General features: G+C 45.2%; 1 protein-coding gene across 2 annotated transcripts in view; it reads right to left on the reverse strand.

The window, feature by feature from the left end:
* The window catches only part of JARID2 (jumonji and AT-rich interaction domain containing 2), a 224941-nt gene extending 213608 nt beyond the window's left edge, over positions 1 to 11333 (reverse strand). Inside the window, exon 1 of one of the 2 annotated variants that reach the window (XM_054191120.1) lies at positions 10767 to 11333. In XM_054191120.1, coding sequence (XP_054047095.1) covers positions 10767 to 10811 — 45 coding nt within the window. In that variant the 5' untranslated portion in view covers positions 10812 to 11333. Of the gene's footprint in view, positions 1 to 8646; positions 8666 to 10766 lie in introns of those variants that run through there. The other variant, XM_054191122.1, reaches the window with a different exon arrangement.
* Positions 11334 to 26572: the final 15239 nt, after the last annotated feature.

Raw genomic sequence — 26572 nt, forward strand, 5'->3', positions numbered from 1 at the left:
TTGCAGGCTTGCACTGAAACCAGGCAATTTAAAGATGAGGAGGTGGGGGAAGAAAGGAGAGCACTGGCATAACTACTTTAAAAACCAGATACTTTCAGTGACCTTATTTTGTATGCAGCTCTTTGGTTGTACTGATATGGCCAAAGCACCACACCGTGAAGGAAAGATCAGCAGGGTCACCAGTGCTGGCTTCAGTGGTGAGAAAAAGGCATGTGATCCCGCATCCTGATGTTCCTATACTTAAAGGAAACCTTGTTTTTTGTAGCTTCTCGATTTGACATGGTTTGGCCTTCTCACACTACTTGGGAACCTGGGGCAAAAATACATCAGCATTTCAGTTTGCTTGCACATTCAATAGACACAAGCGGGTTTAACAAGAGAAGCTATCTGAACTTATTCTTCAGCAGTACAAGATAAAGCAAATATAGCCACGCAAAATTTCTGGAAGAACTCTCTTCTGTAAGCAGGTCCTTGTTCTAGAAAGTAGAATGGCACAGTGGCTTCACTTCCATGGTGGAGCTCTTGTATTGTGGGATGAGTGCATGTGAGTGTTGAACTAAAAAGAGTACTTCTTCTACTACCATTTTTCCACAGCAGTGGAACCCAGCTTCCAGTAGCATAGCTATCTTAATTTAATTTTCTTCCCCTTTGTTCTTCTCTTAGTTAAGTTTAAAATTGTTCAAATCCTGTCTCAGCAAGCATAATACCTAACAACAGCAGTACATTTTTAACTGTCTTCTAACATATTTTAGCACTCGGGAAATTATTATGGCACTACCATGACCACAGGCACAAACATCTTCAGCTTCATTTTCACCTGCGTGGCCTAACTTTGTTTCAACCTTATTTAATATTCACCCTGCTTCTAGCAGTAGGACAGTACAGCAAAATCCATGCCCGAACAATCCTTAGAACAGACAAGGACAGCTAATTTTGTTTGCTAGGAAATAAAACATATATCTTGACTCCTATTTAGTCATAATTTCACAGACCATTTAAGCTCACACTATTGCTAACAGAAGCAATCAAACCCCTCCCTTGCCACTTCATTTGTGTCCCTGCAACACCTTCCCCAGACCAAGTATTTTTACAGCTCCATCACAAACTGCAATATTAAATGAATCCACATTAAAAATCAGACATATTTTGCCAGTTCAGTTTTAACCTGGAAAGTCCCCAACCTGCGGTGGGAGCTATCACCCGGTACATGTGTTGGCCTGCAGAAGAGAGGGGGAACCGTTAACCAGAGTAAGGCTAAACCTCTTCTTTTCAGTGCAGTGAAGGATAAAGTGATCATTAAAAAATGGCATTTGGCTGCTTTCTGGTCTCCATATTGACAGTGTTGTTACCAAAGGCAAAATGCCAAAGCTACACGCAGGACATTTCCACCACAGATAGGAGGAAGGGGACACGACAGGACAGCTTCTCTCAACGGCTTCTTCTTGGTTTTGTAGTTTTTATCACAGACAGACTTTAAAAACAAAAAAGCCAGCTTCAAAAATTATTTGCCATTAGGACAACCATTATTTCTTCCAAGTTATAAATAATTCACAAGGTACAGTTACTGTAACATGCCGTAGCTCCAGCTTTTAAGTAACACAAAGCCTCTTGTCTTACAAAGTGATATTACTGTCTCCATTATATGTTGAATAACTAGAAAAAAAAAAACTAACATTGGTAAACGCTTTTTAAACTTAAGATAAAGCCCTCGGAAGCAGAAAGACTACCTCCTCCTTACAATCTTCCTCGGGTGTAGTACAGCTTTTAAGAAACGCTGAGAGGAAGTACTATTCCAATACATTAACTTCTGCTTTATATCCAAAACTAAAAGGGACGTTCCCTGGTTTCAGAAAGACAGTCTGCATGATGGCAACTGGCCATGAGAATTTTCATCATTATCACTACGCTTCGAAAGGAGGGGGGGGAAGTGACTATCAATCAGAAAACCACATCTTGGGCACCCATCTATGTCATCCTTCTATGAAAAACACTCACATTAAGGCCAGTCGTTTGGAACATCACCCAAAAAGGAACCTTGTACAACACCAGCTTAGTTTTATCAGTCAACTTTACAAACAATAACAGAAAACCTTTTTGCTTGGCTTTGAGTTTTGTAAACTCAAAGTCTGGACCAAGTTTAGTGGGGCTGAAACCAAAACAGAAGCAGTTTTTTTTTTTTCAGCTCAAGTTGAGTTAAGAAGTTAATTGATCTGGCATACGTGCAGTGTTGGAAATTTGTATTGCTGGGTTTTTAGCATGCACACTGCAGCTGAGAGATTTGGCTTACAACTTTGATGTGCCAAAAAGAACTCTGTGGGACAAACTGGCTGAAAGTAATATCCATGAAATAAAAAAGGCGAGAAAGAAGGAAACGTATCCCTTCTCTAAATCACCCTTAGTCTGCCTAACAGGCACCTTATAAAAAGAAAAAAAAAATATAAACATATGGTGGTAGCCTGCAGCAACTTGAAACTCCAAATGCAATTTCTAGACTATGTACTTTTTGGGCATAAAGATTCCCAGTTTCAGAACAGCATAGAAAATTATATGCTAAATATAACAACTAAAAAAATAATGATAAGCATCTCAAAGTGTGAGACCCTGGACAGACTCTTGTCCAAGACTCATGGTTTTTGTCTGCTTTATTACTAGCAACTTCAAAAAATATTTGTACGTTGCAATTCGCTTGACTCGCTTGCTTTACATCTTCAAGTTCCTCTCTGCATTTCTTAAAAATGCAGGCCATTCCCAAACGTAGCTAGAAAATTTTTATTAGCTGTTTAGCTGCAGTCATCAGGGCCCGGGTGAAACTGAATTCCTGTCACTGAGGAGCCTCAAAAGCTTACTGTCTTTGTTGGACTCCCCAGAATGTAGCGTGACTAGCAGGGTGCCCAGCACAAGACTAAAGTTTACCCCAAGCAGTAGCAGATTTTTTTTTATCCAGAAGGAAATAAAGCACAAACCTCAAAGAGAAAATAAAGTCCCTCCCCTAACATACAAATGTGGGAAAGGGCAGAGAAGACCATCCTGTTCTTGTGGGCAGTGAAGGAAAAAAACATCAAGTCATAACGCCAGTACACAACATTGTCTAGAAATATTGGGGAGCACATATCTCTACTCCCACTCACATAAATCTGTTTCCAAAATAGGCAGAGAGCCGATTTCCATATGCATATAGTTGAAAGAGCCAATAATTTCTCCAAATTCACTCCCATCGTTCTTAATTTAAAAGCATGCATTGCTTCAAAACTAATCTGCAAGCAAAGCTAAAAATGAATTGCTCGTAACTTATAGTTATCCTAACTTGGCTCACACAACAGAGTATCAAAGTGCAAAACTAAGATTAGTAGATTATGTCAGAATGAGCTCCCATGGTTTATTTTTGAACTTTAAAAATATCGTTAGCCAGTCATCATAACGTGCGTGTGCCAAAAACACACTAATCTCCTGCAACCATCGTGTCATCCAAAAGATGTCAGACCAGCAAGGCGAGCTCAAAGAACTGAAAGCAGAGCGCGGGGACACGAATACCACAAGCCCCCCTGGAGTATGGCAGCAGGTCACAGTTTCTCAGCTTGATTCTTACTATTCGCATTTCTTCTAGCCTTTAGGAAGTAAAAGCAATACAGTAACAGCCACAGATCCAAAGCTGCCTTTTTGCAGAGCAAATCAAGGGAGGAAGAACCTGTCAGAAAAGACCACAAGAACCCAAGTAGGGTAGACCAACCAGATTACACATTACAGAACAGAGACACTTAGAAAGGATTAAGTCACGCCCCTTAAATCATGCAATTATAAACTCTTTCGGGGGCATTGTCACATTTTTGCTAAACCAATTTTAGCAGTGTCAAAATCTCTGACTGCAACTGTAGCAATCCTACAGGCACTAAATCCAACCTGACCAGAAACTACTCTCGCTCCACTGGCCTGATGTACATGCAGAAAGTGTACAGAGACCTTAGCACAGGTTCCTCGTTTTGTTGTTAAAGCATTTTTTTAATCACCCAATCCCATTTTTATGCCTGATTAAAGGAGGTTTTGTTCCCCCAGATAAAAATACGAGATATGGTTTATGACGCGTCAGTCCAGGATGAAACATTTGCCGCAGAAACGCTGAAGCAGTTTGGGATGCCGCTATGCGAACCGGTGGAAGAATAATTTCCACCTGAGCGTGTGTTTTTTTTTTTCCTTGCTTCCGTGCTCAGCCAAGCTGGTCACTCCGCACAGCTTTCTACAGCAGCATAAATTAAGCCGATAAACTTTGCACGGGAGCAGATGGGGCACACTCACACCATCCATCCGCCTGCAGACCGGGGAGCCGTCATCTCTAGCTGGAACCCTCCGAGACATGGCACTCGACACGGCAATGCTCTCGGCCACCGCTCAGCTTTGCCACCGATTGTGGCCACGCTCACAGGGCAAGTTGAACAGCAGCATTCTACAGCTTCAGGCCTTTCATCTGGATAAGGAAGCGACGGACAAAAAGAAAGCAGGCACGGAGGGGAAGAGAGCTAGCATATTTTCAAACAAGCCCTCGCTGCTATAATTAAAGGGTTTATTCCTTTCCCACAGCCCACCACTGGAAATACCAGGCCTCTGCCGGATTACCGAAGGAACAACATCAGAACAGGATGTCATTACACGAGGGAAAGTGTGAAACCCGAGCAAGTGAAACGGCAAATGGTTTTAAACCTTCTACCTACTGATTCATTGAGAAAACGTTTTTTTGTGACTGGCTGAAATAAACCCACCCCTACAAATGAAAACCAAGAGTTACCAAATAAAACCTGCCCGTTAAAAACCAGGAAGGATCACATTCAATATTCCCAGCAGTAATGAGCCAGCAAAACAACCAACCCATCAAAGATCTAAGAGAACACCAAATACATTTTGGCAAGCGTATTATTTCCTGTATCTGAACTTCAGCGCCAAGTACTCTTCACATACTAGACCTGAATTTTACAAGCGATTTGCAGCTTTTAAGTTTCCTGGTGGCTTCCTACCACTTAAAAATGCTTTACATAAAAAATGGTAGTAAGTGTAAAAAGTATATGCGTACCATACCCCATCATTCACTTGGACATTAAACTCCAGGTACGTTTTACCTTTCTCTTTAAAGTTGTAACAACAGGTTAAGGGGCTTTGTATTGAAGGTGAAGAGCTAGATCACAAAAAATGTCAGCTGAAGTTTTGGCCTGTAGCACAGGGACATTTAGGGCCATCAGCATCAGGAAACATTTAAGGGAAGCTCAGGTTTGGCAACGCTGAAATTTGCATTATTAGACTTGAAAGTTAATGTCCCGTTTGTCTTACACAGAGGCAGTCAAATCCATCAGCACTATTGTTTTCAGACTGTCTGCCCACTAAGGCAAACAATGCATCATTTACACTTGGTTTACATTTATAGTTGGGAAGAAAGCCATGCAAAGGACTAGAGGGGAAAAACAGAATGTTTTAAATGCAAATTTGGATTTCGAAGCAATGCATGTATTCCTCTGCAAATTCCACATCTGCTAAATCACACAAAAGCTGGGTGCTTGTAATAAAAAAATAATAAGCGTGTCTCTGCTTTTCCTTTCCCTACTTTAAAATTACCTTTAAGCCTCCATTCCACTTGAGTGCTGCAAACTGGAAACTTTAGAAATGAAAGCAGCTGGTGTTTTCCCTCCCTCCCCAAGTTCAAGTTGATTGAATTCAATCACTACAATATAAATGGCCCAAAAAAAACCCCAAATAACATTTCCCTCCTCCTCAAGAACTTTCAGTTATGTTCAACCCAGGAAATACCAGTAATGCATATAAACAAAATATAAATTTTAAACCTGGAGTTCTCTTTAGCTTCAGACTATGAAATTTAAAAATTGACCTACTTTATGTAATACTCCCACAGCTGAGTCATCACAGTATCAATTGGTCTCCATCAGCTGCAGGGTATGATCATCACTTAAAAAAAAAAAAATCAAGCATCCACACTGAAATGCCTCTTTTATGTTATTACTATGTTAAAAATATACCATTAATCTAACAGTCCAGACCCTAACTGGGGAGGGGGAAAAAATCTTAAAGTTTGAATCACGTAAAGTAGTCCCTGTATAGCAGATGCCACGCCTCGTAGCAAGGGCCTGCAAGCTACAGGATACAATATTGGACGGAGGCTGCAGAAATACAGATTAGTTCCATCTCTGCCACCGTTAGAGTACGTAGCTTCAGGCGAGTAATTTAGACTTCTTTCTGTTTCATCAAACAATAAAATGGAGGGAATGCTGCTGACGTTTATACCACACTTTAGCATATGCATAACATTAGCTGTTATTTTACACCTACAGAAAAGGAAGGGGTAATATATTTTTAATGCTGGCTTAGCAGGCCTCATAAGAGAAGGTGAAAGTGCTTAATGAACATCAGAAACTCTTCACAGGGCCTTGATTCATTACAATTTCATTCTAGACAGCAACTTACACAGACTCCTGGCTCACAGTCCATCAGAGCGAGCAGGAGTCCATTAGTATCTCAGGGCAAAGCATTTGTTGATAGCAAAAAGTAAATATTCCTTGAAAAAAAATATTTTAATCACTAGTTTCTAGTTATACACCATCCTATAGCCACTTACAACATAATGCTGTAGTCTGAAGAGACCAGGAGGAGGTTAAGAGGACGCAAACTCAGATCTCAAGTGCAGCTAGCATCCTTACACTGTGAGATGGAGTTATACATATGGGGGAGAAAAAAAAAAAAAAAAAAAGAGTTGAGTGTGCTGTGCTGCTGGAATTGTTACTGCAAGCCTGAAAGAGACCCGGCACAAGAAAGCCACAGAAGGTTATTTGAAATAAGATGCAATGTACACTGAATACTACCTCTGGTGCCACTGGCGTATTTACATTATTTCTTGTAGGAAGTGGTCAAACTTAAAGCACACTGTCAGCTGTGGGGTTTGGGGAGGGAAATGAGGAAACTCCCGCAAGAAAAGAAGGGAAAAAAAAAATAAAGAAAAAGAAAAAAATAAAGAAAAAAATAAAGAAAAAGAAAAAAATAAAGAAAATAAAGCAGGGCAGGAGGGTCAGGCTGAAGCCCCAGGATGCCCAGGGCAAGGCCCCTGCACAAAAACGTGCCTTACTCAGGAGGAGGTGGTGCTGCACAGTCACTGTCCCCCCCCAGATTCCCCTAGCCCACTTCAAGCACGCCCCAGTAGAGAGTATTGTTCGGAAGGCTCTCCCAGGACGCCTGCGGCTCGCTAATCCCGGGCAGGCCTCGCTGGCCCTCTGGCTGTCTGAGAAGCTTACCAGGCCGTCCGTAGGTGAAGCGTGTCACCTCATGGCAGACTACAGCACTTTTACCTCTGCAAGGGCAAGGAAACAAATCACACGAGGCGACGGTAGTGACATTGCTCCTTAATTATATTTTGCCATCTGCTACCGTGGCGGAACTGTGCAGGTATTTAAAGACAGTAATCCAGGTCTGATACTCCGAGACCTAAGCCAGCAAGAACAGAAGATTTGCTGTTTGGCGTCACAAAACCGGGCAGAAAAATGCACCTGTGAAATTACGCTTAAGACTTCAAAGCTTTTCTTTTAAGAACTATTAATTCCAAGCGCATACTGAATGCAGTCTGGCTTCTCCGGCTGATGCTTTACAAAGCTGTCAGTTTTCTGAGGCTTGAGCCAAAAGGCAATATTTGATATGTAAAGATGTTTGAGAAGGAGGAGGGTAAAGTGAGAAGAAAGATTTCTATGAGTCAGCCATAGTTCTTTTAAAAATTAAGTGATAGCGCTTTTAAAGCGCATGAAAAAAAAAAAAAAGGGATACATACACGGATTTCCTCGTTCCTGGGTTATCAGCCCCAAAAGGTAACGCTCTCAAAGTTTAAGAGAACTTTTAATTGCAACCACTTGCGAAGCAGGGGGCCGAGCCCCGCCACGGGCAGCCTGCGAGGCACAGGCTTTTTACTCCATTGTTCTCAATCACCTTTTTTTGTTTCCAGAATTCACCTCGCAAATGCCGAAAAGCAGCAGCAGTAGCCTTGAAAAGGCTCCCAATACGACACCCCGCAGCGACCCGAGGAGCGGGGACACCGAAGTGACACCGGGCGTCTGTTCGGAGGGGGGACACGGACACTACCCGGCCGGACCCTCGCCCCTCACGGCGGGACATCACCCACCACCCCTGGGCGCAGTCCCTCACCTCAGGGGTGGGCAGGGAGCACACCAGGGCCCCGCCGCCGGGCCGGACACCGCGGCGGTACCCGGGCTGGAGGCCTGCCCTAGGGGCGCGGGGTGTCACCGGCGTGGCCGTGCCTGACAGGACCGGGGAGTGGCGGTTTAACGGCCTCGGGCCGGGACGCGGTTGCGGCCCCAACCCGGGCGGTCACACCTGCAGCCGCGCAGGCGGACAACAAAAGGCCCCGGGCTGGCACCGGCGAGGAGGAGGAGAGGGAGGAGGCGGTGGCGGCGGCCCGGCGTGTTCCGCCGTGCTGCCGCAGCGCCCGAAGGTCACGGGCAGTGAGGAAACGTGCCACCCGTGTCGCCACGCCGCCCTCCCCACGCGGAGAGACGTGACCGGCCCTCCCTCCCCTCCCGGGCGGTGGTTGACACCAACCTCCCACCCCGAAACCGGCAGGGCCGGGCCGGGGGCGGCTCCGCACCTGCTCACCTGGCCCGGGGAGAGGGAGGGGGGCGGGCCGCCCCCTTCCCCCGCAGCGCTGCCCCCGGGGGGCCTCCCCCCACCTCGCCCGCCCCGCCTCTGACGTCACGCCGGGGGGGCGGGGGGGGGGGGAAGAGCCGAGCCGACGAAGATTCCACGGCGCGCAGGCCCTTCCCTTTGTGACGTCACGGGAGCAGGGCGAACCTGGCCGGGCGGCGGCGTGGCCGGCGGCCCGCGGGCTCCCGTCACAGCCCCGGCAACCTGTTGCTGCCGCTGCCAGCGCGGCCCCGTCGCCCCCGCCAGAAATATAAATGGGGAGGGAGAAATAAAAAAAAGAAAAAAGGTTTTTTTAAAACAAAACAAAAAAAAAAAAAAAAACAAAAAAAAAAACCCAAAAAAATAAGGGCCGCCGAGAAGTTGGAAGCGGGGAGCGCAGGGCACGTCGTCCACCCCCCCTCCCCCCCCGCTTCCTATCCTCCTCAGCTCCCGGCCCGGCGGTGCCCCCGGGAGCGGCGCCGCATTGTTCGCCCCCGGCCGCGGCAGCAGCGGTTTGGGGCGATCTGTGTGTGTCCCCACCACCCCCTCCATCAACCCACCACCCCCCCTCCTTAATTATTAACACCGCGGTTTCCTTCCCCCCCACCCCCCCCCCCTTTCCCAGCTTTTGTCTGCCTGCCTGGGAAACGTGGACGCCTCGCGTGTTTCGCCCAGACTTTTCCACCCGCCGTTCCCCGTTTCGATGCGATACTTTAAACTCGCCGGCCCCCGGGCTCCCCGCTCCTCTGCAATGCGGATGTATTTTAATTCGGAAATTTCGGGGGGGGGGGGGGTGGGGGACGGGGGGGGGAGACGGGACACGACGACGGGGGGGTCAGCTCCGAAATAGGACGCAGCTCCCCCCCACAACCCCCCCCTCCATCCTCCCCGGGCTGCGTTTCAGCGGGGCGGGCAATCGATAGCGGCAGTCAGCTTGGGAGTCAACTGCAGTTTTTACCAAATCTATAGAATAAGCGAGGGAAAGTGTCCCGAAGGTCACCCTCCCCGCCAAGAAACATCCCCCCCTCCCCACACCCACACACACACATATACACCCCCGCTGAAAAAAAGATCGGCGCAGTCGACAGGCGCGATATAAACTGCAACTTTAAACGCCTCGCATCAAACACACCCCAAAAAGCGAGGATTTATAGCCCCCCCCAATGAAGAATTTTTTAAAAAAACCGTGCAGATAAAAATCATTATTCGCTCTGCTGCATATTTGGCTAATCCCCTCAGTTTTTCCAAACGTAAAAGAAAAACTCCCCCATGCCAATCAAAACGTAACTGGAGCACGAACAAAAATCCAACTATCCGTCCACATTTATATGTTTAAAGGATTAGACAATTACCAGGGATTGGTTAAGCGGTTGAATAAAGAGAGAGGCAGAAATACAGCCCGGGCTGCGCCGGATTAGCCCAAATTTTCGAGCCATCATAACGAATTATTTTAAAACTGCGACGAGCCATTTCTCTCCCCCCCCCCCCCCATCCCCATTATTCAAGGCGATCCCCCGGAAGGCGATCCCCGACCGGCTCCCGGTGTCTATCGCAAAGGCGGAGAAGCGAACGATCGCGTCCGGAAGGGAGACGGGATGCGGTAGTGCGAGCAGCCAGCTCGCCATAACCAGGCAGACACTCGGCTTCAACTTAAAGGGCTTCCAGCAACCCCCGCCACCGCTTCACCCGGATCGTAAAATACATATATACATATCCACATCTACCTCCTTCCGCATGCAAAAGCGCAATATTAACGAAACCGCTTGAAAACGCAGTTTGGTGACACGATCGCGGCAGCCCCCCGAGCTCCCCGCCTTTCATCTAAAACTAGATGATGATTGTGTCATTTGAGGTCAATACATTTATTCACCGGAGGAATCGCTACACAAATCTGGTTTTATAACCAAACTGGATAGACGGCTTCCCCGGTAAAAGGGGCCTCCGAAACTCCCCCACCACACCAGAGAAAAAAAATAAAATTCAGTATCACATTTGTTTCGAAAGCCTTATAGCTGCAGGATTAGCGATAAACTTGACATTCACTGCCATTTCCTAAAACTGGGAGTCAAACGATATATGTTATGACCACTTACGTATTTCTTTTGAATTATATTCCTCTTGGGTCTTTCTTTGCTCATTCTGGTATCCAAATTCTGATTGCAAAAGGGGACAATTGCTTCATGAATTAAAGCCGCGACAATTTAAAAAAAAAAAAAAAAAAGACACGAAAAAAATCCTGGGGGGAGGGGGTTGTTTGTAGTGGTATCTTGTAATCCGACTTTCTTTCCTCACAATGTGATTCTCCTAGCAATAAATCCGAGAAATGGGGGACGAAAAAAAAAAATAGACGAATGCGAAGGAAACAAAAAAAAAATCACTTTAGTGAAACATTATAATGGAAAATTTCCCCCTAAACCACAAAAAAAAAAAAAAAACGCGACGCCCTTGATATCCCCTTTTCTCTTTCCCAAGCCACCTAAGCGATCTGCAGGTCCTTAGTGTCAGGGCTGTAGTTACATCTTGGAGGAGGAAAAAGGGGGCCGAGAGGAGACGAGAGAGAGAGAAAAAAAAAAAATAATAATAATCGCCGACGCTGGGCAGTCACGTTCGTGCCGCTGCAGCAGCGGAGGGGGGTGTGTGTGGAGGGGGTGGTAGTGGGGGCGGGGGGGGGGTGGGAAGAAAAAAAAAAAAGCGGCAGAGACAACTCCGGCCCGGCGGCTCCTCCGGCTCCGGCGGCTCCTCCGGCGGCGGCTCCGGCTCCGGCAGCGGCGGCGGCGGCGGGGAGGGCTGCGCGCACCGTGTGTGTCTCCGCTCCTCCGGCTCCCCCCCGAACCAATGAGAACCGCTTCTCCGGCAGCAACTTTAAATGGACCCTGGCTCTTCCCCCTTCTTCTTCTTCTTCTTCTTTTCCTTTTTTTTTTTTCCTCCCTTTTTTTTTTTTTTTTAATAATATATATGCCTGCGCGTGTGTGCGCGCGCGTGTGTGTATATATATATACACACACGGGCACACGCGCACGCACACACATACATACACCCGGCTTTAGGGCCTCCGACTCAACTCCCAACCGGGACGGCAGCCGCAACGCCCGGCCCCCGCCGGCGTTTCAACGCATGCAACAGGGCCTACGCCAAACAGCTCTGTGCGGGTTCGGCGTCACACGCTCTCCCTTCCCACCCCTCCCCTCAACCCCACCTCACCCCTCCTCCCCCTTCTCTTTTTTCGGCATTTCAGCCAAGGTCGCCGCTGCCCCTTGCGCCACAACCCGAGAGGGGAGTTTGGCGACGGTCCCTCACCGCGCAGCACGCTCCGTCGCCCTGCCCTGTCCCCCCCCCTCCTTCCCTCCCTCCCCCGTCCCCTCCCCTCCCCTCCCCGCCCCGGAGCAGCCTCCTCTCTCCTCCCGTCTGCCGGGGGCTCCTCTTCCGCCCCCTCCCAGTCCCCGCCGCGCCTCCCCGCGGGATCGGCCGTGCACCGGGGGACCCCGCCGCGCTGGCAGCACCTGGCCTCGCCGGCGGGGCTGCGTGCCGGGGCCTCTCCTCGCCCGCGGGAAAGTTGTAGTTCCCTCGCCACAAAATGGCGACGCCGGGGAACTACAGCTCCCGGCGTGCCTCGCGCACGCCCTCGCCGCCGATTGGCTGCCGTGCAAGGAACACACCACACACCCCCCACCTTCTTCTCCGTTGGTTTCCCCCTCCTTCTTATCTGTCCTGTCCCCCCCCAACCTTTGGCGGTCAGTGGTAGGGGCGGGGGCTGTGTGAGGGGCGGTTAGGCCTTGCGGGGCGCCGGTACGGAGGGGCCGCCGCCGTCCGTGGGAGGGCACGGCAGGGCGGAGGAGGCGGGGGAAGTTTATTGGGAACCGCTGACAGGGAGTGGGGAGGCAGGCAGGCGCCGCGGGAGGCTGCCGGGAGGCCGGGGGCTGGGGAGCGGGGGCTGGGGGGGGGGGGGGCGGGATTAGTGTGTCTGGCTTGAGCTGGGAGGCGGCGGCACGAAACTCGGGTGTCTGCAGGTGGCTGGGCCGCGGGGCCGCCCGGTGTCAGCTCAGGACAGGCTGCCGGGCGGTGCTGTGCTTATGCGAGGCGTCCTCGGTGCCTCCCGGAGGTATCCTGAGGTCGCGTCTTCTCCCTCCGAAAGGCCTCTGCCACCGCCGACGCGCTGGGCCCGGGCCCGTCCCGGAGGCCCCGGCGGTCCCCCCCCGCCCCCTCCCGGAGCGTCCTCCCCGAGAGGCAGAAGCGATGCGGGTAGCCGGGCCCGGGTCTGCGCCGCGGAACCCGCTCGGCGCTCATGGGGCTTGGAAAACTGATGTCAGTGCAAAGTCCTGAAGTTCAGATACTCGATCGTTATTTTTATAATTTTTTTTTTCATTAGAAAATGCAAGAAAGTGGGTGCAAAGTGGAAGGTGTATCTTCAGGGAAAACACAACAGTTCCTTAATGGTGGATTGAGTTTCTTCCAGGGACAGGGAGGAATTGATGATTTCCCTGGTGAGGTATCACTGTACGTAGTGGCTGTTTGTGCTTTTCTGTACAGCTCACCACAGACTGTGAGGTGACATACCTCTGTGCTAGTGCCTGCACTTATGTAACGCTTTAGGGACTTTACCCTGTCTTCCAGATGCAGTTTATACGTTCATATCCCTTCTGGAGAGCATTACCTCTGCTCCGTAGGTGCAAAAGCTTTTGGATAAGACTGTTGAGTGTTTGTGCGCAAAGTCAGGAGAGCAGGAGACCTGGGACTCCCCAGAACCTCGCTCTCTGGTTCCTGGTATTCTGTCTTAACGATGAGGCCATCCTTCCTCACTTAAGTAGATAAGTGAACATAGTGTTTTCTCTTTACCTTAGAAATAGGATGCAAATCATGTTTAATACACTGAACAGAAACAATCAAGTTATGTCATAATTTTGTGAATTTCACTTCACTGCTTCATGTTTCCTACTAATTATTTTAGGGCTTTTTTTCCTACTCTTTAATAAAAAACTGGGGGGGAAAAATGATCTGTGCTTGGCCTTATCCAACATCAAACTTCTATGGTAATGCTACTTGTGATCAAGTTAATCTTTTGAAGCCTTTTCTTTAGGCTTCTTGTAGGAAAGTACACATTATTTGTAAGTGTAAATCTGAAGAGAGATTTTTGTCCCTTTAGATTGGAAATAGGCACTTTTCTTGTAGGACTGTTTAACTTTCTGCCCTCGCTTTTCTCAGGGTGTTTATGTAGCTTGAAAGTCTAGGACATACTTGGAAGAAAACACTTTTGTCTCAGATCTTTTTCAATTAATAATGATGAGTCTGTGACTCTCTCTCCAGTTGATGTTTTGGAAAAACCATAAAAGACAGTCATTCATGTGTTTCTAAGTCAACAATTCAGGAAAAGGTTCTTGTAGCAAACCTACCTGGCTTTTCTCAAATAACATAAGGTAGGGAACCCAGCTATTTCCCCCACCCTTCGCTTTAGAGATTACTTCCTGAGTGTTCTTAAGTCTCCCTGTTGCTATGTTTGCTACTGGCTTTTGTGCCATGTGTTGAACAAGAGCTTACTGTCAGTGCAAACTAATGAATTTTCTTCTTCAGGCTGGGTGGCAGAAACCTTTTCCATAGATCCATGGCTGTATTTACATTTGTGTCCTGTTATACAGAGCATCGTATTATGTACCTCCTAAGTATGTAACTGCAGTAGATCTTGCCTTTCAGTTTTAGCTTGCCTGCGTTTTGCTAACTGGCCTTTTAAATACTGAAGCTAACCTGGTTTACAAAATTAATTAAAAGCTGATGCAATAGCAGTTAGGATAACAGGTTAACTGCTGCTGATGTCAGTGTTTGCCATTACATTTGATCACATATTTTTTTCTAATTTGAGAGCGAGTTTCATGCTGGCCGCTTCCAACTATATTGTGCCTTGAAAATGTTTGAGAAGTGACTAATGCTAGCATGGTAGAGTTTCATTGTTTGCATCTTGTTCATTTCTTCATTGTATGTAATAGTTTAACAAGGAACTGTACAGATGTATAAAGGAGCCCCAAAACTGGATTTATGTGGTTTACAGTTAGTTTTTATCACTGTCCAGAGTCAGCCTTCCCAGCAACTCGCAAAGGCCAGAACATGCTCAGTGGTCTGACATGATACTATTGTTCAAAAAGCTTTGGCGGTGGTTTTGGGGATGTGCATGTGATATTGTGGATTATTTTTTTGCATGAGAATAACACATTTTATGCAGTGTGCATTTGTACTTGTGTATACTAAACATCCTAGGTGCAGTTAGCTCTGAGAAAGAGGTGAAATATGGTCACTTTCCAGCATATAAGATAAGCTTCTCAAACACGATTCCAATGAAAAGTGAGAGGAAGCTTCATTAAGAAGGAACTTTGGTGATACCTCTTCAACTACTACAGCTTTCATAATGCTTGCCTACTTCACATCTCAATGCAGATAAAATCTCTTTGAGGTTATAGGAAAAGAACATTCATCATAGCTGACTTTTGTATGACTGCACTTCTTTTTTTAATCAGGAACTATTGCTTTTGACACTTTCAAACTTGGAAGGCAGATGCATATGCAAAATGGTCTGTGGTGTCCTCAGAGTTCTGAGGCAAGATTTTCAGTAAGCTAAAGGGGAAAGTCCTGGTATGGTTGCTGGTCAAAACAAATAAATAAAGGAAAATGGAGATCTACTATAAACCAAAGCACAACCATTTATTTTATTTTTGTTGTTGTTTCTTCTTTTTGGTCAAACAGATAAAACAATAGGCACAAGCAGTACAGGGAAGGCAGAAAGAACATGGGGTGAATTCGTGAGCCATAATTCACCAGTCAGCAAACAAAGGGCATGATGCCAGACAAGTTCAGCCATAAAGAAGCCTTGTCTTGGGGGCAGGCTGTGATTGTTTGTGGACAGATGGCTGCTTACCAGTTCATAAAAATAACTTCCGTGTACCTTTTCCTCAACTGTGGCGTATTTACCTGCATTATGCCTGTCTTGGAAAAGCCAAGGTTAAGTTCTCTAAGTTCTCTAGCATTGAACAAGTTTTCTACACGTGAAAGGGATGCAACTTTGAATTCTGAGATCTAAAACTTTTTGTATGCCAAAAAGGATGAGAGTGGGAGAGGGATGGTAGCTTTGCACTGTGGGATACAGAACTTGCTTCTAGCCCTAAAATCAGTCTGGTGATCTGTGGAGATACAGTACACAGGGAATCCAGATTTTTAGAGGTTTGAGTGGCTTTCTAGAAGCTTGACGTAGTAGGTAAAGAGACTCTTAAAAGTAGACCCTCAGTTTTGTAAAATCCAGACGTGTTCCTACTCAGTAGCTTTTTGTGCCACAAATGTTGACACGATTTATGTACAGTGCATTTTGTTTCATGTTTGAGAAGACAGAACTTTACCACAGGCAGCTGACTTTTTCTGCTAGCGCTTAAGAAGGATGTGGAGACTGTCAGAGAGAGGCCTCTATAGATACCTTGCCACTGACTTGAGTTGATGTCTAGACCTGACGTTTTGGTTTCCACATATGATAATTTGAGTTTCCCTACTCTTTCTGTCACATTTTACATCCTATTTTTCCTGTATTCATATTCTGCCTTATAGTTTTGCGTTGGTCGTAGAAGTCCCATAGCATGTTACTGTAATACTGGGGTAGAGTATTAAAGATAGTGTTAAAATACATATCTAAGAGAAAAACTTTTATGGCTGTGAATGAATCCCTTGCAGAAGAGGGAAGTAGAACTTCCTTTTATTTGTTCCCTTGGGGAAATAGAGATATGAGTAGCTGTCGTGGTTTAGGTTGGCCAGTCCAGTAGCCAGTTGCTGGCAGTCAGTTGGGCACTTTCCCACAACTTTTTTTACTTGTTAAATATACACGTAAAATGCAAACATAATGACCGTGCAGCATAGTAAGTTGGTGTATGTGCAAGGTGGTGTCTCTGCATCTGGGCCAAAGGCTTTCTCAACAGGCAGCTTCCATCGTGCAGTTAAGCTATACATGTGTAGCGGATTCTGTATCACATGCATAAAGAGGCTGGATTCATGCAACGCAGATTTATACATGTGATTTAAAGTCCTTTGGGCAATTGAGACATGGTGCCTAGCATCTCCAGGATCCTTGAGGCAGCCTAGCGTACACGTGCAGACAGACACTACACAGATGGTGAGGGTGAAAGGATATTAAAGTGGCTAAGTTAAGCACTCAAAAGTTACAAAATGCCAGAATTAGGAAATGCTTATGCAATCTTAATTCCATCCATACATCTATATAGTGCTTTGTAATAATCTTAAAATAGATCGCATACCTTCCCCCTCCCCTTTCATAGGACGGTTGGTTTTTATTCAGTGTATTAAACGAGTCTGCTCTGGGGATGAATTAGAGTGCATGGTGAAGGAGAGTGTTGTCTGTTGAACTCTTACCCTCCTGTGTTCCTGTGAATGCAAGAAGGGAAGACATAATCTCATTGTTAAGGCAGCTGAATGTTGCTTTGGAGAAGTTGATTCTCTGCCAAGGAGTGTGATGCTGGATACGCGATTTACATCAATCTTTTAATAGTGGCCAGGTCAGCACTACTAATTTGTACGTAAATAGCTACAGTTGTCAGGTGGGTGATGAGCTGTGACTTGTGACCATCATAGCTCTTTGATCCAAATCTCCTAGTGTGCAGGATACTTTGTTCTCTCCCTTGAAAATGTAGAAGAGGAGATGGAGAAATAAATATGTCTGTGGTTGCTATGTCCTGTTGTAGCGCTTGAATTCTGTTCCTCACTTTATGTGTTCTCTTAGGACTACGCTTGTGCATCTGCACCAAAAGCTGCTGGAAGCTGTATCCTTTGAACACTCAAAGTATATGTGATGCTTAGTACTAGTAAATGTTGGGTTGTAGATACTTTGAGACTCTTCAGATCTTAATTTCTGACTGCCTCAGTTTACAATCTGTAAAATGGGGCTAATATTCCTTCAGTTCACAGAACTGATGAAAACATAGCTGTTGTGTTCAGTCATGATGTCCTTGGTGCGAGCACTGCAGAAAAAGCAATATCTCTTCATCTGGCTCTTTGTCTGCCCTTTCTCTGCTGAATTTAGTACTATGTCAGCTTTTCTTTTCTTGGCATTTTATTTCACTGATTTTTACAGCTGGCAATGTAAGGGTGCTTGTCCTTACCACATTGTTCAGCATTTACTGCAGTTTACTTAGTTGCCCTGCATCTGTTGAGAAATAGGACTGTGGCGCAGTAACCGTTGAGGCACTCAAGCTTGAACGAAATCCTCAAAAGCACACAATCTTGAACAAAAATGATCAAACTGGTATGAACTCCTGTTTGTTGTTTCAGTGTAAGTTGCTGCACAAACTGTTATTTTTCATAAAAGTGAACTATTTTAGTTGAGTTAGTAATTTTAACCTCTTTATTACATTTAAATAAGATGCTTTTACACTGAAATAAGAGCTCTATGTGGAAGACGGAGAACAGGAGTGTCTTAATGGATGGAAGAGGGGTTGAGAGAAATACTCCATCCCGCCTTTCTTCCTCCTCCTCTTCCTTCTCTGGGCCCATTTGAAAGTTTGTGTTTCTTCCATCCTTCCCTCCTCCCAGCTTTATGAAGGGTATAATACTTAACTTTGAGCCATGGGAAGATCAGGCTTATGGGACCAGTGCAGTCTAGGTTGTGATCAGAGGATGCTGTTGGCTAGATGGGCAGGGGGAGGTTCTCTTCATGACCACCTCTGCCCTTCCCTTTATGCAACGGTAGGCCTGCCCAAACTGGCGTGATATGCTGCAGTGTGTGCATAAGTGGCTGGGACATTGCACCCAAAGGGGCCCAGCATGGTCAAAAGGGGCATGGGGCAGTGCTGGAGCAGGGGGCGAAAAGATGATTGCCTTGACAGCATTTCATTGTTGGCAAGTGGCAAAGGAAATGGGGGCAGAATGGAGAGGGGAAGGTGGAGGCTGGGACTGGAGTAAGTGCAGAGAGCCAGGTAGGTTGTGAGAAGGCAGAAGGACTGGGGAAAGGGGTGGGGAATAGATAGCTGGAAAAAAGCAAGGGCTAGTTTCACTGTAGAAGTTGAGTCTGGTGATTTTAGGGGAGGAAGGGAAGAGGCAGCACAGGTTTTTGTGCTCCAGGGTGGACTGGAGGCTCTAGAGACTCCCAGTTCAGCCAGTGCCACCCTACAAACCTGTCATTTGCATGTCTGCCTTTCCTGTCTGTAGATCAACTGTCTGGGCAGAGCCTCTCTTCCAGGGCCATTTGCCTTAGCAGCAGGCAACATTGAGGCCTTTCTAGGAAAGAAAGAAGATTGTCTTATTTGAGGTGGCTTAATTTGCAAGGAGAGTATATACATCTCTGAGATGAGATGCAGCACGCTGGAGCCCATCTTCATAGGCAGTAATGATGCTCCTCTCAAGCATAGGATGCACTCAGTTTTCCTGTTGGGAGAAAAAAAAAAAACAAAAAAAAAACCAGCTTAGTTGCCCAGAGCTAGTTCCAGACGATGAGAAAAGTGGAAAAGTGGTGAATCAGGCCGCGAGCTCGGCTCCAGCGCTGGCAGGGTCAGTACTGTTGGCGTCCAATTTACTAGCCAAAGTTTAGCCATCATTTTGCCTTGTAAATAACCATCAGTTTCACACATTTGAAACATCATTTGTGTTACAGCCAAGTAGAATTAATTTTGAGCACAGTGGAGGCTGTGTTTTTAATAAAAGGCCATGTTTATAAATAATCAAGTAACACACATAGTGGGGGCTCCTACTGAAAGGACAGAAAAAAACCAAATTATTGTTGTAGTCATAAGGAAGGTTATCAGACAATTCAGTGTCTAATAACAGCATAGAAAAGGCCTGATCCTGTAGGATGCTGGATGCTCTCAGTTCCTTTTGATTTTTTAACCAGTTTTTGAGGTACTCCAGCACCATGCAAAGTCAAGACGCTGAAATCATTAAGCAAAGACCGGAGTGTAAGAAATGAAGTACAAGAACAGCTTGCTTGTTCTTAGTAATAGCTTTTGTTGCCCAAAAACTTGTGTATGTTTATTTCTTGTTTGTGATAGCCAGTTACAATAACTCCGGTGGTGGTTTCTGGTTTGTTTTTTTTATCGGATTTGTAATATGTGCTGTGTTTGGATGCACAGTTTCAAAGGCTTCTGCTGATGCGAGCCGGAATTTGTGCTCTGTTTGGTTCATGCTATGTCTTCTGTCACTGCAGTGCTTATATAAACGTGGTTGATGGTATGTAGTAGCTTGGTGTAAGAGGCTAAGATAAAACCCCAGCTGTTTCTGAAGATATCGCCTGCTGCTATCAAGAGGTTCAGGTTAGCAATTCTAAGCATTACAAGGACCTGTAGGACCTATGTTTTTAAACTGCTTTCCTGAGGAGAGGGTGGAAATGTACATGCCTGGCTATTTTAGGAATCATTCTTTCTTGAGTGTGCTTATACTTTATGAAATGCGAGCTCAGGGAAGATGGATCATAAAGCTGAATTACCATCCTTGAGTGTTTGTAGATTAAGGATATTGGGCATGAGTGAGTCGTGGCAAAAGCTGAATTAGGTTTAAAATATCAGCAACAACAACAGAGAAAGGATGGCCCAACCAAGTGTCAGACAAATCATTATAATTCTTAAGGGGTTCAGGTACAGCTTAAGATTTGCCACCTTCACTGACACAGGCACAACACACCAGGAAGGCAGTGGGCTTGCTCAAGTCGCCAGCCAGCTGGCTTCCACGATGCCTCCTGCTGACCACTCCACGGAGAAATAGCTATGTGCCAAACAAGCTGTTTGTTTTATTTCAAAGCCCCAGTGGGCCCAGCCCTTCCTGCCCGGGATCTGTGGCAGGCTTCGCTCCTGCCTGGTGCCTGGCCTGGGAAGAGATTGCTCGCTGGCCCACGAGAGTGGTTCTCTGTAATTGGCTTGCGGGGAATGCTGTGCGAGAAGATCTGGCTTTTTAAAAATTGTTTGTTTTATGAAAGTTTGTTTATTAAAGTGAGTATCTGGTCACAATGGAAACATGTTTTTTGAAGCCTGTGTACTGCCAAGGGAGCTGGGTAGAGCACTGATCAGGTTATCGCTTTTCCCAGGATCAGAAGTACACACGTAGCTCTGCAGGCCCTGTGGGCAGCGTCCCAGCATCTCTCTTCCTGCTTCCAGTTGAGCTCTTCTGGATCTGCTGTAGTGATGGCTCCCAGTGTCTCTACAGGTGGGAGAGTGAGGTGGGAATCACTCCGCCTGTGGCATTTCCAAAAAACAAAGGTTAGATCTATATTGCAGGTTGCAAGGGCACCAAAGCTAGCTTTGAACAAGCCGATTTGAGTACTTCTGTCAGTCTAGCTGATGAAGTAGAGGGGTCTGCATGTCCTCATTTATCCCACTGAAAAGTATGATTGTTTGCTCTGAGATTACTTCTCTGTGGTGGTAAATCAGTGCAGAAAGTCAAGTCTGCCTCTAGTACTCAAGGCGGTTTAGATAGCTTTGCAATATACATGTACCTAGTCAGTTGTGTTCATTAATTAAAAAGTTTTCAAACTGCCAGTGTTGCCTGTAAATTAAAAATATGCTTGTCATATTGAGTTCCTATATCATTCTCTCATCAGTTGACAGGAGAACATGACGCCTGCAGCTGTCATGAAAAGTGTGGGCAACAGCCCTAGTAGCCCTTTCTAGTAAGCGTGTGCCTGCTAGTTTATGTAATCATAACATAAACCGTAATATGTCATCTTTCCTCTCTGGGCCATGAAGTGGCTCATCTTGTGAACCAGGGAAGATGAATTTTAAAACCAAGATAATCTTGTTTAGAATGTATGGCTTTTGGAACCGGAATGTCTCAGCACTATATAATTATATGTTTGTATGTTGTAGTTTCTTTGCATGGAGCGTAACACAAATAATCTCAGGCTTTCTTAGCAAACAGTTCAGGATGAGGGAATTGTGTGGATGAGGAAACGGCGTGGGAATGCACTTACTGACTAGTGAGTCAAAGACTGGAATTCCCTCTATAACCGGTAAAACTGTCTGGCAAGTTACGTGCTGAGAGCTGCAGTGGTTTGGGTTTGTTGAAACACTTCTCAGGGAGACTTGTGTTACTTGGTCTCATGGCTGGGCCTGGCTTTGGCCAGCTGAGTGAAGCAAACGTTCCTAGGGAGAAGCATGAACTGAAGGCGTGAGGTTAAAACAAAATATCCTTTGCTGGCCTGGGGAGAGAGTAGCAGAGTGGTGATTTTTAAATCCTGCCTGTGAGATCAGTGTTATAAGCCTTGAGCAATGTGTAGTTAGGTCTGTGTCTACAGGGATGAGTTTGTGTAGGTGCCAGCATCCTTGTAGCCATAGCAGGGATTTCTGGTTGGTTTGTGACTTGGCTCAGTCTTGAAGTGGACACCCTTTGAACTGTTCTTTCTTCTGTAGCGATCTGTATTCCACCCTCGCTGGAGACACAGACTTGGCACCTCTCTGTGATCCAGTAACCCAGCTGGCTGAACTGAGGTTTCTGAGGGGAGGATTTAGGATGGACTTCTTTACTTAAGATAATTCATCTGAGTCCTGTTGCTCACTGTCCGGTGTGCTGCCGGTTGCTATGCAGCAGAAATGCTCTTGCAGGGCACTTCCACTGGCAATCCTCAGACTGCAAGTGGGGGCAATCCTCAGACTGCAAGTGGGGGTCCCCCTCAACTGCGGGGTCCATCAGCAGCCGGGGACTTTGCAGTGCCCAGGGCTCAGGTGTTTCCCCCTCAGCCGTTTATGTTGCCTTGCGGGTGGGGAGAGAATTCCTCACACGTTCTGTGGAAGGCGTGGTGTTTTGGGACAGTGAGGATGTGCGAGATAAATGGGATTGGTTGCTACGCAATTCTGCAATGTTGGGTGATTCTCACCACATCAACTGACCCAGAATGGCCAGTGACTGAAGACTGCTGTCTGTCGCTACCTGCCCTTTGCCACCCATGCGTTTCTGGTTTGCCTTCTCCTGTCTTGCTTCCAGTCTGCCCGCTTAAAAAGAAGAAAAAGGTAGCTGAAGAGACCTGCACTACTGGTTATTTGATGCAGATTTTGCTAAAATGCAGTGACACATACATACAGTTCTGGCTGGTGGTAGCTGTGCATGAATAAACGTAACTACCCTTGGCTGTGATGTGGTATCAAGCTACTGTAGATGCAAAGCATGCTTTTTAATAACTCTGTGTGTTGAAATGGTTATAAATGCATGACTGTGCAGTGTAGACAGGGTCTGATATATCACTCATTTGTACATTTGTAATTAATTGTAAGAACAAGATTGTTTTTTGCATGTGTTCTTTCTTTGATGCCAAGCACGACAGAGTGATATAACGATCTTATACCTTAAGCTTGTAATAAAATATTGTTGGTAACCTAGCAAATAAATTTCTTAATTAAGTTTGCTACACAAAATCCCATGATGCTTTCTAAGATTTTTTTTTTTTTGGCTAGGACTCCTTAATGACTTTTACCTCTGAATATAATAAAAACCAAAATTTCTGATGTTTAAGAAACATTTCTGCATAGTTTTTCCATCTGGATATAATGGAGCATAATTTAAGACTATGAGCAGAGGAGGGGGTAAATGATGCATGTAATGATTGTTTTAACATTTACAAGAAAATAATTTATTTAAATTGGATTAAGCCTTAATATTATCACACTTTTCTACCTGATTTAACATGCGGGGGGAAGGGGGAGAAGGTGATTTCATGGTAAAGTGTTTTAAGTGTTTAATATTTTCTTTTCTTTTTGATCATTCAGGCATCCTGCCCCACAGCCATGTAAATTTTACTACACATAAAATGTTCATTGCTGTCTTTTACATTCCTCTGCTGACAGTGAAGGGGTCATGCTAAATCAAACTGATGGAGAAACTGGACATCATCTTTACCCAGGATGCCCAAATTAATTCTACCAAAACAAGAGACGAGAGAACAGCAAATAATATTTGCTTTTGTGTATTACTGCTTTTAAGTATTTCATTCATTATGTTGGTATTTGCGGTATGCGTATTTAGAGTGAGCCAAAGAAATAAGTACCTGCTTAGGACATGAGACCTCAGGGGCATGTGGCTTTTTTTCTGTCCCGAGCAGTTTTCCTACCAGCCCCATTATTTCTGCTGAGGATGGGTCTCCGAGTCCAAGTCCAAATTTTATCATCTTCATCTAATTCTTTTCCCTGCACCAGGAGAGGAATCAAGTGGGATAAATTCTGTATCCATATGTTCCTCCAGCTTTGAGTCTACTGATTTAAGTGTTTTGTTTATAATAAATGCTGTTTTGATGAGGAAAAAAAAAACCTCCTACAGCCAAAGGAGCTCCATAAGTGGCAGAACCAGCAAAGCCTGGTTTTCCATAGGTCGGTGTCTCATGGTTTCATAGCAAATTACAATTGTCTCTTTTTTCCTACAGTGAGGTCATTTATTAGGTCTCTCTCCCATGTGGATTCTTTAATGTTTCATAAGGTTTAAATTCATATTACGGCTTTTTTCTTTTTCAGTTAGGACACTTTCAGAATCTCTTTCTTCTCCTAGCTATTTATTTTTTACAAAGAATGTGGCCATTTGAGACCTCTATATCTCTACTGCATTTTGTTGAAATAGAAAAGAATTAACTGGAAACTCAGTGTGTGGCTACACAAACTTCAGTGTTCTAGCAAACCAAGCAAAAATGGTAGTATCTTGCTAAGTACATTGCCTGGTTTGGGTCTGTATTTAAGTCATACCTTCTGGGAGAAGTAAGTTTGGATTACTAGTTAGTCCTGTTCATCCAGTAGAGCTACTGTCATCAATGGAAGATGTTCTGGCTTTATGAAGCGTCAAAGAGCGATTATGTAAATCCCTATTGAAATGACAAATTTCCTTCCAGTCCCATTTCCATTAGAGTAAATTGTAAGTCGCTCAACGCCTTCAAGGGGACCTAGATTTGCTTTTACAACTGTAATCAGTACTCAGAGGTTGGGCCAGGTTTATTGTCACCAACATACTGTTAATCACTGCTATGGAAACCAGTAAAGATTTCTTCTCAATTCCAGTTTCAGTTCACAAAGCTGGGGGGGTGGGCTGTGTGAAGTGCCATATTTATAAATTGAGCAATTTACCTCTGTGGTGATATAACACACGTGGAATACCGTGATACCTTTTTTTCTGTAATAGACTCACTTTTAAAATTTAAAAGTACACTTCAGATAAATGGAAGGTTAAATTCTAAACATATTCTTCGTGCGCGCAAAGCTTCTGTTTACTTGGGAAGCATATTATCAGTAGAGTACTTCTTTAAAGTTTATGAATTTCTTTCTTCTCCTTAATTCTTTGAGGTGCCAGTACGGAGAAAGATGAATCATTTATTAGTGGGAGGCCTGACACATGATGAAATCACTATCTGACACTTCAATGACTTCCAGTGTTGTTCTGTGAACATTCAGCAAAGCACAGATGATATGATGTTGCAGTTCTGTGGGTAGTGTTTTCTTCCTTTTTTTTTGCAAATGGATGAAATGCTTTATCATCATAGTGTGTGAGAACTTCCCCATTTGGTATGAATAGCCTTTGCCTATTATTAAGAGTGATTCAGAAGCTCTGATGTAGGGGAAAAAATAGAACACATCTGCAACAGGCAGAGAAGATCTTTATACTTCTCTTGAGAATCAATGAAAAAGGAGAACTCAGTCCGCTTTTTTTGCGGGGGTGTGGGGTTGGGAACAGATAACATTCTTGACTTGAGTGTTAGTAAATTTCGGAGCATTCCTCTTACGACAGAGCATGCAAATCTCCATTGTGTGACAAACAAAGTGCACCAAAGGGGCAGTTCTGTGCTGGCCACTGGATTACCCTCTGAACAGGGCAGTGGTTTCAACCCAAATCATGCAATTTGGGTTTATTTATACCCACAATTAGGGTATAAATTGGCATCTGACAATAAAGTAATTGGCAATAAACAACTGACTGTTTCACAATAAGCTGAACAGTTTTACTTATTTTAAAAAAAGTTGTTTTAGTTCTAGTGTATTCACTCTGGTAAGCAGTCCTGCAAGCGTATAGTTTAGACTCTTTGCTTTACTGAACTTACCCCTGACTACATCTTTCTCTCTTCATCCTCCTTCCCTTCCCAGGGTAAATGTTTTTGATTTGCTCCCCCCAGCAAACATTGCAGTAGTTTCAGGCTATTAGGATATTTTCCTGCCTTAGGCTATTTGGAATTTGAGCAATGTTACTTGTTCTCCTTTCCCAATCCGCATCACTCAACCATTCAGATGTGCTGCTTTGAGTGAAATGTCACAGGCTGGGAACTTGTAGGTATGGACTTCCTGCCCAGTACCAAATCTGGCATCTGAAAGATGGCTTCAGGGTTTTCTTCTAACTTAACTGGTTTCTCCCTTTGTCTCCTCAGAAGCTCAAGTGCTTTTCCCAGTGAATCCAGTCTTTCCTCTTTCATGCCTTGAACTTACGGCTTTTTTCTCTCTTGATTGCTTCATACAGTCCTCATCACTCTGCTGTCTGAGCATCTTCAGTTCCTAATGTGTCATCACGATACTTTGCAGGCTGTGCTTTTCACAAGTGTATGTGGGTCCAGCAGAACTAAGTATTTGTGAAACTAAGGTGATGAGGGAAGACTGTGGAAGAGCTGGCAATTAAACCCACCTTTCAAGTAAAGACACAAGGTGTATCATGTGGGATATTCTCTCTCTAGTGGCTAATTTGGGTATCCTTGATTTTGCCCTCCAGAGTTTTGGCTGTAAACTATTCCACAGCTACTACTGGAAAGAAACAGGTGACCTTTGGCGGTAGTAAAACTGTCTTAATTACATGTTTGCTGTTTGATATTGTGTGTTCCTCCCCATCTCTGTGCCAGCATGCACTCATCAGATGTGGCGATGTGTGCAAACAAATCAGCAAGTACCAGACCACTTTGCTTACTGCCTTACTACTCAGTATCTGCCGAAAA

This window comes from Rissa tridactyla, chromosome 2, assembly GCF_028500815.1.
Source record: "Rissa tridactyla isolate bRisTri1 chromosome 2, bRisTri1.patW.cur.20221130, whole genome shotgun sequence".
NCBI classification, from domain to species: Eukaryota; Metazoa; Chordata; class Aves; order Charadriiformes; family Laridae; genus Rissa; species Rissa tridactyla.